Source organism: Acipenser ruthenus, chromosome 11, assembly GCF_902713425.1.
Source record: "Acipenser ruthenus chromosome 11, fAciRut3.2 maternal haplotype, whole genome shotgun sequence".
NCBI classification, from domain to species: domain Eukaryota; kingdom Metazoa; phylum Chordata; class Actinopteri; order Acipenseriformes; family Acipenseridae; genus Acipenser; species Acipenser ruthenus.
Window position 1 is genome coordinate 5,510,666 of NC_081199.1, and position 13,152 is coordinate 5,523,817.

Sequence of the window (13,152 nt, forward strand, 5' to 3'; positions counted from 1 at the left end):
GGAGACTGACATGAGGGTTTTAACTTATCGCGTCTCTTTCACTGTCGCTTCTAACCAATCCGAGTCAGCCTTGAAATTCAAACAGCCGAAACTGGCCTCTCTTCGATTCTGAAAAAGGCTTCGTGCTTCTTCCTCTAGAAGCCAATCAGAATGAGCTGGGTTGGTTTCCAAATGACGAATTACGACGTGAGGTTTACATGAGTATCCAATAAGAGCAGCGGAGGCGTGGTTAGTTATCACCCGCAGTTAGTTAAAGGTAGTAAGAATTTTTGCGTGTGGATTTGTATTTTTTTTTAAATTGAACAAAATTGATTTTAATATTAAGAGATACCTGTAAGTGGAAATAAAACTGGATAACAGATTTAAATTGCATTATTAAAGGTGTGTTTGGAATTGCATTGCAATGGCAAGAGGTAAGTACGTATTATGATTAGCATTTATATGGTTTAAGATTCTAGAGCATGACGTGGATTTCATTAGTCTATTCAAAGTTACGTTAAAACACAGCTTGGTGGGTAAATGGCTTGTTGATACGGTACATTGAAAAATTAAGATAATTTACACCTGACTGCCGTAGTATGCTTTCTTTTTCGATGCTCACGGTATTTTTTAGTTCAACAAGCGCAACCGAACTTTTAACATGAATGGAGATTTAAAGCCGCAGTGTATGACATTGGCTTTGTATATGAGAGCGGGTTTATTACACCGAGTATTATTATAATGGCGTTAATTAAACTTCACCCTCCTCTCCAGATTATCCAATGTGTGTTGCATTTTTGAGGTTTGTATGTCTACATATAAATGCAAGTCAAAGAAGGTCTTGTTTTATGAAGCATGTATTAACAATTTGCGGCGCCTGTCCAGCGTGTTAGAGAGAACAACTACTGTATTTCCTGATGTGACAAAGCCCTAGTACAGTAGTACTGTGATAAGTAGTGCTTTGGTCTGTTAACCACAAATACAGTCTTGTTTGCTGAACTGAGTTGACACGTAATTGCCATCAGTGTGTCCACGCACGCGGCCTGACGTTCTAGTTCTGCAAAACACTTACAACTATAACACGGGTACCGTGCTTTACCTCTTAATACTAAAGCATGACCTTGTGGATCTATTCTCTTGTGGTACTATCAAGACAATATCCAAATCCTTTAATATTGGCTTTGATTAAAGTGAACTAGGGTGTGTTGGAAAGGATTTGGTGGTTAAAAAGCACTGGGACAGCCTTGGTGCACCTAGCCTGTTAACTAGTTCATTATTGAATTGACTCCGCTCAAGACAGGTTAAATAATGTATGCAATGGACTAGAGGAGCCAAGGTTGCCTGCCAGTAAATTACAGGAACTTATGCTTTTAATAAAAGCAGTTGTCACGTTGATTTAGAGAAGCTGTAAAATTGTAAATGAATGGTCTTTTAAAATCAGCAACACGATAATCTTTTATTTACTGCCCTGGTGCTTCCCCCTCACGCTTCCCATATGTATTGGAAAACGTAGAACAGTGCAAGGAATGCTATTCAATTTGAGTACAGCAAGAACAGTGGTAATTATTTCTGTGTCGCGGTTTGTCCATGCATGTATATGCTGTCTTTCTTGGAAAGACAAAGTAATAATTGTTCAATGTACTACCCTAATGTAATTCAAAATAAATGTGCATTGTACCAGTATTTGCCGTAGTGCTTGTTTTTTTTTGTAACATTTAATTAATTAATTTCTTGTGGTGCAGTATTAGTAAACGGGTTACTGTTGTGCACTGCAGGCCCTTTAAATGTCACGTGGTTCATTTTACTGTCTGGGTCTTAAAAACATGGCGGAGGGGAGGGACTGCATACACTGTTTTAGTTGAAGAAAATACACCGCAGTAGTTCACTGTAAACTGTATGAAATGTCTTAACTTTTTATGTTAAAGGAAAGGCGAAAACCTCTGTCCCCAGTAAAGGTAAACCCGAAGACGCTACTCGGACCACAGAGGAAAAAGGAACAAAGGAGAACACGCCCGAAATGAACCGGGTAGGTCCTAAATTTTTAAGTATGCACAAATTAATTCAGGCCCAGGGTTTTGTGTTAAGATTTTTATTTATTTATTTATTTATTTTGTTAATGTGTAATTTTAAATGATTTGGCCACATTCCAAAACATAATTGTATTGTAGCAGAATTTATAAATGGTGCGTTTTATCTTCAGGTCCGTTTTTATGAAACTGAACTTATGTTTTTCTGACTCTGGAGTGTCAGCAAGACTTTTGGGTTAATTCATCTTTATGTGAACTTCACTTGAGTGAAGCCTATGCGTGCGTTAGTATTTGGGACTCACGCTCGCCTTTTGCTGTATAATTCTGTATGCCTGTTTTAATTAATCCGCAGTGGTGGTAAAGTGTTCATTTGGAAGCAGGTTTGACGTTCTTATCCTGAAATCGCCGGTGGGAGGTAGACTCCTAACTACATCAGTGCCGTTTATATTAAAGTTGTCATCATCTGATGTGGTTTCTTCCATTCACTGGAGTGGATTTTAGACCTCCGTGGTTTGATATGGTACTGCACAAGAGCTTTAGAGTAACACATTATGATTAATTACCAGAAATTTATTTAAAGGTCTGAAAACAATGGGAAACGTTTTCATTTGATATATATAGCAACAGTTCACTCTGGGTGTTTTTTTTTTTTTATACTACTGTTCTCTCCATTTCAAAACAGGATATCATTTTAAATGGCCAGCCTTCAATACGCAGTTTCTTGAGTCCAAGCAAGTCTGGTAATACACGCTGCCCACTTCAAGATGAAAACTCTACCACTCCTAGTAATGAAGCAAGGTGTCTAGGAAAATGTGCTGTAAAAAATGAAACACAGAAGCAAGACCAAGGTATGCATTTTCATTGAGTGTTTTGTAGTGCACTGCTGGAAAATACTCCCATTGCAGAATCTGTTTTCTAAGAGCCAGATACATGTTTATGCCAGAGAAATGTAATCTCATTCTGTGGAGAGGAGCCTGAACTAGTTTCCTTTGTCTTGCAGAAGTTATACACCTTTAGATCTATTCCCTGAACTTGGCATCAAGTGTTCACCATTTTTAAATGATATATTGCATTTAAATGCAGTATTTTACTTTTTCAGAGTGAAGTTGACATTCCCATGACTAGCTTAATTTTATTTGAACTTTTGTATTTATTTTTTAATAGATAAAAAGAAAACTGTAAATGCTGACGCTACTAAATTTGAAGAGAAGGAAGCAAAACAGTGTAACGGAGCAGTGGCTGTCATTGCAAGTAAAAGAGAATGTGTAGCTGCTTCTGTACACTCCAAGGCAGACTTCTCTACACAAAACAGTGCTGACCGATCCAATGTGAAAAAAGAGACTCCGCGCAAGGTCAAAGTAAAACAGTCAGGACGGAGAGGGTACGTAGATTTATAGAATCAAATACAGTGGATGTGAAATGATGCGCTTGAATGAGTATTCAAGGAAAGATGTGTGTGTGTGGGGTGGGGGTGTAACAACCTGCACAAGAGAATAATTCAACCGCATTGCAGGTCATTGTGGTACAGTGGCTTTTCATGTATTTTACTTTTAACTGTAGTACTACTGATTTCTGTTTAGACACCCTTTAACTGCTTGTTGTTTTGCAGAGCTGAGAGCAAAGGTTCCCAAAACCGGAAAGTAACAGACTATTACCCAATCAGAAGAAGCTCCAGGAAAAGCAAAAAAGAGTTGGAGGTCAGCAGTCAACACCCTACGGCGATCCGAGTTCCTTAATGATTTATTTTATTCATTTATTTATTAAACCCTCGTACTTTCCAAGTCTGAATTCTGAGACCTGTTGAATTTTAAATATCACTTGGAGAAGTTTTCCTGAAATTGTACAGAGCTACTTTGTTTACAGGGAAACATAAGGTAACGTTTTCATAATTTGTTTTGTTTCTGCAGTTTGAGGAAAAGAAACATATTGATGAATTAATCACATGTGGGATAGAAGATGGAATGAAGGTATATATATATATTTATTTATCTTTTAAAATAATGTATTCTGTAGTTAACAGCAGATATTGGAGAATTGTTTTTCTTTGGAACAGTGCGAATGCAAGACGTTTTACAAACTGTGATCCAGTAAGAACACGATTAACTTAGGACCACCAAATATGAAAGTTATTTAGGGCTAGATATCTCAACGCTTATTGTGCAGGTGTATTTATTAACACAAATGCAAACATCTCTACCAAGTTTAATAGCAGATCTTCCACTTTAACTTCCTTTTGAATGCATCACTTTTTGTCTTTCAGTAACATGTATACTGGTGTGTCTCTTACAGGTTGAACACATTGAAGGAAAAGGGAGGGGCGTGTTTGCTACTAAACATTTCCAGAAAGGAGAGTTTGTGGTGGAGTATCACGGAGACCTTATTGAGTTTACAGATGCTAAGAAAAGAGAAGGAATGTATGCACAAGACCCCACAGCTGGCTGCTATATGTACTACTTCCAATACCTGACTAAAACATACTGGTAAGTTTGTATCTAATAACAGTATTTTTTTTTATAAAAAGAACACTAATACTATTTCATGCACCAATTTTATTTTTTTTCCTTTTCCCCCAGCGTGGATGCTACAAACGAAACCGGTCGTCTTGGACGGTTAATAAACCACAGTAAAAACGGAAACTGTCAAACCAAACTTCACGACATTAACGGAATACCTCACCTGATACTTGTTGCCTCTCGTGATATAGAAAAAGACGAGGAGTTGCTTTATGATTACGGCGACAGGAGCAAAGCTTCACTAGAAGCGCACCCCTGGCTCAAACATTGACGTACCCTCACGCTGTAATCCAATATGTTTATGAAGGGAATGTGCGAATGATTTTACATACTTTAAAGAATTGGACCATTTTAAAATCTTCCTACATTGCATTTTGCGGATTTAAATTATTAAAAAAAAAAAAAAAAAAAAAAAAGCAAGCTTAAATGATAGTCCATGGTCATCAGTACTTTTTTTATATTCATGCTACATTTCAAAGTGTTTTGTATATTTTGTATACAGATAGGACAAGTGCTTCCAGAGCATGCAGTTGTACAGGACTAGTGCTTTTTTTTTTTTTTTTTTTTTTTAAATAGATACAAATGTAGTTGAGGGACAAGATAACCATATGCTTAGCAATAAATAATTATTTATGGTACTAGAGTAAGATGTTACAGAAACTTCCATGAACTGCAAAATGCTAATGAATGCATACATACTCCATTTAAAAACTGGAAAGTGACTTTTTTTGTCAAGTGTAGTTTTAAAAACTTGAAAAACCTTTTTGTACCTCTTTAATACACAAAATCTATTAAATGTTCACATCCAAATGCTTCATGTAAAAGTATTTAAATAAATCTGTATGCTGGCTTTTGGAGGCAAGATGTTAAGTTTTTTTTTTTTTTTTTTCTTCTTCTTTAAACTGTCAGTCAGTTGCAACATACAACTAAATTGAATGTGACCGTGCTAATTGAAGATCAACATAAGTTAAGGAAACAAGTGTTAATTAGCTAATTTAAACAAATATACCCGAAAATTACAAGGTCTGTTTCGTAACAAACATATAGCGTGACAAATGCCTACTGTATGCAGAACTACAATATGCATGTATCACAAAACTAAGAACAGAACTATACAAAAAAAAAATAGGGAGATACTGTTTATTATAAAATATCTTCTTGTAGTTAATTCCCAAGAAAAGTGTAAAGGATAACGTTTGAGGTACTAACACTAGATTTTCTTTTTAACTGAACACATGTTTAGTAGTGCGTGAAGAATTCTATCCAATCACTCAATTCTGACTCGAATTTTCCCTACAAAAAGCATTTCTGCTTTTCCAAATACTCATTGGGAAAGTAACGGCACCATTATGGAATGGAAATATTCAGATTTGGTTTATTTTTATAAGCAACAATCCAGGACTTGCAGCCAACCCATTATTTATGTTAATAAAGGACAAAGGGCTGTCACAAGCTGGTGTATCCACTTTGTTCTTTCACTGATTCATACTCTTTCACTGTTGCACCAATGTGTGATCGCCAATGATTAGACTAGGCATAGCAATAGCAAGTGGATGGGTGTATATAATTTCTCAAATCATTCCTAAATTGTAAGAGTCACAAGCATCCATACAAGAAAACATAAAAACAGTATGTGTGCTGCAAGTTTAAGCACCTAATTAACAATTAATTACCAACAAAAAAAAAGGTTGTTTGACATATTTTGCAGCACATGTTCCTGAACTTCGAGATAACCCATAGAGATGCATACCCGGGTGCAGCAGCATACGGATCTGGAGCTCCCTTGATCACCAGGAATGTTTTGCAGAGTAACGTGCTAATAGACCTGAAACATCCACTCTTCTGGGAGTACCGAAAAACTGGAGATTATCTCCTCAACAGACATTTTAGAACAACAAAACACAACTTTACAAAAAAAGTGTGGTCCTTCCTTATAAGGCAGTTTAAGAAAAGCATTAATGATCTTTCAAAATACTCTACTGTTTAAAGAATGTACACAATTAACTCTGTTAAAAAAAAAAAAAATCATCTTCATTAGATTTATATTTTCAGGATATACAGTCAATTGTATTTGTTTAAGTGAACTGGCAGATATTTTAATGCAATACATTATGGATGAAAGGCACAACTGTGATTTGCTTTAAATTCATGTTATAGTGACCCCAGTCTGCTTCTTGGTCTATATTATAAGACGTGTTCATAAAATACTGTCAAAACAATACACATGCTGCTCATCTGCAGAAATAATCACAGATATAAAAACACTCAAACCCTTTTTCAGTAATGCAGGTGGTTCTTGAAGTGTATTTGAATTCATTCTGTAGTGTTCATTCATTCTGTTATTTTCTACTGAATGAAAACCTAAAAAAAATAAGACATACGAGTCAAAAGATTTAATATAGACAAAGTTTAGTGTTTTTTAGAAACAATACTGATGCAAACTCAAACAACAAAAACGCATGCCTGGTCATTTCCAAATGCAGTAAAAGAACTACAGTTCTCTACAGTGCTTCATGCATTTCAACATCTCAGCAGTGTTTCATGAATCTCAAGCTTCATTCTTTAAATGACTCAGGAGTTAGAGCTTTGTGAACAGGGTCCATTGTCACTCATCAACAGAAATAGTAAAACAGGGATTCCATTACACAAACCAAACTTTTATTCTCATCCGCTATTAAGTGGTAAACGAAAATAACTAAACTACAGCAATAAAGCCCAGGCCTGGTGTATTTTAGCATGAGTTCATAGTGTTAGCCCACAATACTGCACTCTCCAAGATGCAATCTCATTCACAGAAACAAACATCTCTCATTAAATAGAAAGTAGAACCTTGTTTTGTCCTTTTATTTACTTGATCTTCCAAAAGTTGCCACCTAGGAAAATAATTATTGAGAGCAGATCTTTATGTAAATAGATATTTCCTGGTACCTATGTCCATTTGTAACCATGCATTCAGACAATGCTTTCCACTGGTTACCCCTAGGCTGTGAGGAAATGCCCCATTAAGAAAATGTCATCCGGCAGCACTTGACAGATGCTGTGTTCTGCCTGGAGAATGCTGAAAAGCTCTTAGTAGACCTTTCCCTGTTCTCAGGTGATCAGCATTGCAGCTTTGCATGTCAGACCCTCCCATCTCCTTATAGCGGGTACCTGTCTGTAGTTTCTGCATACCTGTACAGCTGATACTTACAGTTTTCTTATTGCGGTCTTCTCTTCTTTAGTGTTGCTTGCAGTGCTGGCAGCCTTTTCCTCTTCCACTGCCTGCTGCTCACTTTGAGGGAGGATCCCGCTGCAAAGTTAGGACGCACCAAACTGGTTTACCGACTCCTCTTGAACAAAGTACTGCACACAGTATAACCACGAAAGAAAACAGTCAAAAGGAATTTCACGTCCTCTTTTGGATAGTAGGCTATAGGAACGCCCTTGCCCATTTACCTTCGCTGCTATACTGTATAAATATATAAAGGTTCCACAAATAGCTCTCATTTAATCTGCAATTCTATTTTTGTTAACATATCCTATTATACAAACATATGCTTTACACTGTTATGAATTTGGGGTGTTTGAATAACTCCCATGTCTTCAAACGACATATAAAAACAAGCTCAATAAAATATTTTAAACTGTTAGCAATTGTACTTTTAATGCACACTGATAAAGACATGAGCTGAAACACCGATTTCGTTTTGCGCTCTATATAATAAACATGTCTCGTTGACTTGCTTTCTTCTAGAATTCCCTTAAAGAGGTTTCACAGCTGCAGCTCCACTTGCCTCTTGTACAGCTGCAGCTCCTCCTGCGCGAGCAGCAGCTGCGCTTTGAGTTGGTTGCGCTCCTGCAGCACGTCTTTCAGCTCCTGCAGGGTGAAGCGGGGGCGGTTCGGGTCTTTCAGGTCAATCACCAGCTTGTCTGCTCCAAACGTTTGCTGTGGAACAGAACGCAGGATTGTTGCTTGTTTAAATAAAGTTTACAGGTAAAGCAGGTAATCCTGGGTGAAAATGACAACTCTGATTTGCACACGTAATGTGCCATACAGCTTGTGGATAGTCACTTCCAGCAGCCTGCTGCTTCCTAAATGGTAACGTTTTGTAGCGTTTTGTTTTCCTTGGTGCAGAAGGTACATGTATACGTAAAACGTGTTAAAGTGTCTTAAGAACAAATGTCACATATTCACCTAACGTGCCAATAATAATAATAATAACAATCCCACCCAAATATTAAACATTGCAAGAGAACAAAAGCCGTGATGTACAACCGACGCAGTCTAGAATGCTGCTGGGACGATTTCTGATTGGTCCATCCCGTTCAAGAATTCTCATTGTTCAGAGACAGCAGACTGAGATTCACTGGCCAATAATAATTATTATTATTTTTATTTTTAGGAGCGCATTCCATCTATACATTTAGATGATTAGCGCCCTTTGTCTGTAGTCATTAGTATCTTTTTGTTCCATATCGTCTTAATTCATCTATACAATTCCTGCTTTTCCTGTTTCCCTAATATATTCAGTTATTATCTTTTAGCTTTCTCGTCTCCCTTCCTCTTTCCCGTTTCCCCAACAAGCTATTAATTTTTAAGTCATATCACCAGTGTTCATCAACGTCCTCTTCGCGTTCTTTCTTTGTTCTTCACATTTCTCACACTTTATTACACATGTTTCACCGCGTCTGGAACTGTCCACTTCTCAAATAAACCATTGATATGTTTATCTAAGGATCACTGAACTGACAAGACAAGTTGTGAAAAACAAACCTGTACCTCCCACACAATCGACAGAATGATGTGCAGGACTAGAACCTGAAACATACCATTCATTAGATTTAAACAAGTGTGAAATCTGTACCTAATCTTAGCTATAGCATAGCTCGAGTGCAAAGAAACTGACCCTATCGTGTGTATGTATGTATGTATGCATGCATGCATGGGATGCATGCATGCATGCATTACAGTGAAACTGAACTCTCACCGTGCCCTGCATGTCACTCGACCCGTCCCCGAGCAGTCTCTCCACCTCGCTTTTCAGATTGTCTCTTTCCATTTTGAGCTCCTCCAGCGACAGATTGGACTTGTTCACTAAAGTTTCAAACAGCTCCAGCACCCGGACAATTTTAAACTGCAAGTCAGAAACCTCTTTGCCCCCGCTGCTAATTTTGAGCAGATCCCTTCCGATCACATAGGAAATGTCATAGACATCTTCCACTGTCAGTTCAAAAGCGTCCTTTTCAAACGCCAAAGCGGGTGCAGCGTCTTGATCCTCCATCGCGACACTTGAGTTAGCTAATTTAACTTGATCAGCACGGGTTTAAAAAGCACTGCGTTTCTTATAGAGAAATTGCTGTTTGTGACACAGTTTCTTCAATCGCAACAGTGATTAAAACCCTCGTATTGCATGATGTAAATCGTACTATCCCTTTACTGCAACTCCCGAACTTCCTTCTTTTGCTGAAACTTTACTCACCTGACCAGATCCAGTTTGATTGACGTGTCCTCGGGCCAACCAGGCTCGTTGAACAAGATGCCAGTTTAAGTTCTGTTTCAATCAGTCCAAAGTCACAGGTTAAGGACAGGTAAAGACGAACCCTTGTTAGTTAGGGTGTGATTTACACCTGTCAGCTTGAGTTTTCTGATAGAGTGTCTACTCCATTGCACTATATGAGAACGGGCAGTGGGCAGGTTGAAAACAATTTTTTTGTGTGTGTCGGGTTGCTATAGAAACTCTTTTGTTTGTGTTTGGTAGAGAGGAAATGGGTTCCCCCTTTTAAAAAGCTTCTTTAGTTTTGCTCACCGTTTTCAACCTGTTTGAAAATGGTTCTGGTTACACATACAGTTCAATTATTTTCAGGGTTTTGCAGTAACCCCATTTAAACTGGTTTTACCGTTTAGGTTACAGTAACTCATCGTGGTAACCTATCAAGCTCACGAAAGGAACACATGAACTGTTTCCACACGGACTATTCTAATAGCCGCACCACCAAGAAAATGAGTGTTTGTGTGCGGAAGTTTCATTCGCGTGTTGTCGTCCGCATTAAAAAATACAAAAAAAATCAGGACAGGAAACAATAGAAGCCATTTCTTAACTTAGACAAGACTTAGAAAAAGCTAGAGCTTTCAAAACAGTCAAATACATTATTATTAGCGAATATATTACATTCACGTGAATTCAGAAAGGAAGTAGGCTGCTGTATTGGAAAAGCAGGCACCAGGTAAAAAATAAAGGTAAAGATGATAATATCGTACTGTTTAAAAATAAATAAATAAATAAAGTGTTATTACTATTATTAATGTATACTGAAATGACTAGTATTATTATGCTACTTTGTACATAATACACACAGTTAAACTATTGAAATGTCGTGCAAAAAAGAAAATAGAGCAAAGCGAAAAGCTCTACCTTTTGTCAATGACGGTTACTCCATGCCTATTCATGTTCTCCTATAGTTAGTGTGTACTGTTAAATTGCATTGCTTTAACTAAGCTATCAGTGTTCGTGCCCCACTCATATCTATTGTTTACTAAATATCTTGGCATCCCGTAATAGATAATAATATTAATATGTTTGTTTTATGTAGCGACTTTCATTATTGAAATTGGCAGTCGCCATTATTGTAATTTACAGAAACCACATTTTCAGCGTAAAGGTAGGAAGTGATTACTGTACAACGCTAGCATTGGTAGTAAATGGTTAACATTTGGAGTGGCCCTGCACCAGTGGGATGTCTTAATTATTACAGTTTTTGGCTTAACCTAAATATTGAGTAAACAGTGGGTCTGAGTGAGGTTAATGGGAAACAAATGTCCTTCACCTACTTTTCTGAAAAGTAGCAGCAGTCTTGTGTGTGTGCATGTAACCACATTGATTGTTGATTCTGGTTTTATTGACGTCCGCTGATTAATCTGAAATGCCTGTTTCTTGGGTTAGAGGATGAACGAGTGGACGCCTGTAGCGACTGTGTACAACCCTCTCAGAGCTGGGAGCATCGATGGCACAGACGTGGACCCTCACGACCGGGCCGTGTGGAGGGCGATGGTGGCACGCTATGTCCCCAACAAAGAAGTGGTAGGCGACCCTCACCACACTCTGTTCGTATCCCGACTCAACCGCCAAACGACAGAGGAAAAGCTGAAAGAGGTCTTCTCCAAATACGGGGACATTCAGAGGCTTCGTGTTGTCAGAGACATCGTCACGGGGATATCCAAGGGATATGCGTTTATTGAATACAAAGAGGAGCGCGCCCTTTTAAAAGCTCACAGGGATGCCAATAAGCTGATTGTGGACCAGCATGAGCTCTTTGTGGACTTTGAACAGGAGAGGACCCTGAAAGGCTGGGTCCCGCGTCGCCTTGGGGGAGGACTGGGGGGTAAGAAGGAATCGGGGCAGTTGAGGTTCGGTGGACGGGACAGACCTTTCCGAAAACCCATCAATCTGCCCCTGATGATGAGCGACCACTCATTTACGGACAGGCAGCATACAAGAGGAGAGAGGCAGCTCTCTAATGAGAGAGCAAGAGACAGGCAGAGGGAGAAGGGTATTGATAGAGATGAGAGATGGAGAGACAGATCCCAGGACAGAGAGAAAGGGAGGGCGAGAAGGGAAGAGAGAGACAGAGAGAGAGAACGGAGTGATAGGGATCATGACAAAGAAAGGAAAGACAGTAAGCGGGAGAGACACAGAAGCAAAGAGCGCGACTCCAAAAGAGTAAAGGATGAAAGCAGACACAGGGACAAGGGCAGACACAAAGACAGAAAATGAAGTGTCTCTTGTTTTTTTTCCTTGGCTTTGCTGATCCTGCCTATATTTTTCTTTACCTGCAAAATTCCTGGGCTCATCAAATGACCAAAAGCTTGGGGGTTTGCATCCGGTTCAGTGGCAATGTATCACTGTTGCTTTGCTCATGCTGTACAGTAATGACTTCCATGGCCGTGGACCCCAAGCAGAGAGAGCTTGAACTAACCAAGACAAGAGCCTTTAAAGAGGGGACGACCAAAACTTAGATTTCTATTTTCTTATCACTGGCCCCGTTTTAGTTCTGCCAAAGATGTTTTTGTTCTTTGCTCGTTTGTTTTTTTTAGTATGGGGATCTACTTATTTTTCAAGAAGCACACAGTACAGTAGTGAAAGAAAGTGCGCACTCCCTTATTGCTAGTACCATATCATGTGTGGTAAAAACAAGTGTCCCTGGTCCAAAGGCTCTCAGTCCAGTCCATGTGAGGAAGAGCGGTCTAAGCTTTGCACAGCTGAAAAATATCAACATATTTCTGATTCAAAGCAAAACTCAAAACCATATTTCAGGGGACAATTTATAATGGTAATATGGATTTTAAAGCCTTGGTTGGCATTTAACATCTTAGTGATTTATTATTATTATTTTTGTTTGGATTGCGTTTCATGCCATTTTTTCACCCTAGAATTTATTGTATTCCAATCACAATATACTATTGCTGTTTTCAATGTAAGAATATGATTTGTGGTCAAGGCAGTGTACAAGGCAACGCTGTAAATAAAACCTACGAGCCATTCAAATAAACAAAACCTACGAGCCATTCAAATGTATTTTGTTTTATTTATGTAAGTTGGGTGCTAACCTTGTATGTAGTATGACATGTGGTCTTAATGTAACCACAGGATTTGGGT

General features: G+C 38.4%; 3 protein-coding genes across 3 annotated transcripts; 2 read left to right on the forward strand and 1 right to left on the reverse strand.

Moving 5' to 3' along the window:
- Positions 1–228: 228 nt before the first annotated feature.
- Positions 229–4,935, forward strand: LOC117426360 (N-lysine methyltransferase KMT5A-B-like). Its single transcript, XM_059033071.1, has 8 exons — positions 229–413; positions 1,905–2,005; positions 2,689–2,854; positions 3,171–3,387; positions 3,616–3,703; positions 3,914–3,973; positions 4,296–4,486; positions 4,580–4,935. Exons 1-8 carry the CDS (start codon positions 404–406, stop codon positions 4,788–4,790), a joined length of 1,044 nt encoding a protein of 347 aa, XP_058889054.1. The 5' UTR covers positions 229–403; the 3' UTR covers positions 4,791–4,935.
- LOC117426361 (RILP-like protein 2) lies at positions 4,915–9,972 on the reverse strand. The gene is made up of 4 exons (XM_034043856.3): positions 9,487–9,972; positions 8,293–8,444; positions 7,710–7,808; positions 4,915–6,880 (listed from the first exon to the last, which is right to left on the reverse strand). Exons 1-4 carry the CDS (start codon positions 9,778–9,780, stop codon positions 6,859–6,861), a joined length of 567 nt encoding a protein of 188 aa, XP_033899747.1. The 5' UTR covers positions 9,781–9,972; the 3' UTR covers positions 4,915–6,858.
- A 104-nt stretch (positions 9,973–10,076) lies between these two features.
- On the forward strand, positions 10,077–13,068 carry LOC117973396 (U11/U12 small nuclear ribonucleoprotein 35 kDa protein-like). The gene is made up of 2 exons (XM_059033072.1): positions 10,077–10,736; positions 11,440–13,068. Exon 2 carries the CDS (start codon positions 11,443–11,445, stop codon positions 12,268–12,270), a length of 828 nt encoding a protein of 275 aa, XP_058889055.1. The 5' UTR covers positions 10,077–10,736; positions 11,440–11,442; the 3' UTR covers positions 12,271–13,068.
- Positions 13,069–13,152: the final 84 nt, after the last annotated feature.

Bases quoted from the DNA above. Each gene is read 5' to 3' on its own strand.
- LOC117426361 (XM_034043856.3), bottom strand. From the start codon at position 9,780: ATGGAGGATCAAGACGCTGCACCCGCTTTGGCGTTTGAAAAGGACGCT. The intron at 8,445-9,486 runs GTGAGAGTTCAG...TCTGTTCCACAG, and splicing joins CGAGTGACATGCAGGGCACG to CAAACGTTTGGAGCAGACAA. The intron at 6,881-7,709 runs GTAAGTATCAGC...TATTTTTTTTAG, and splicing joins AAGACCGCAATAAGAAAACT to GTTTTCATTCAGTAGAAAAT.
- LOC117426360 (XM_059033071.1), top strand. The intron at 3,704-3,913 runs GTCAGCAGTCAA...TTGTTTCTGCAG, and splicing joins AAAGCAAAAAAGAGTTGGAG to TTTGAGGAAAAGAAACATAT. The intron at 3,974-4,295 runs GTATATATATAT...TGTCTCTTACAG, and splicing joins GGATAGAAGATGGAATGAAG to GTTGAACACATTGAAGGAAA.
- LOC117973396 (XM_059033072.1), top strand. From the start codon at position 11,443: ATGAACGAGTGGACGCCTGTAGCGACTGTGTACAACCCTCTCAGAGCT.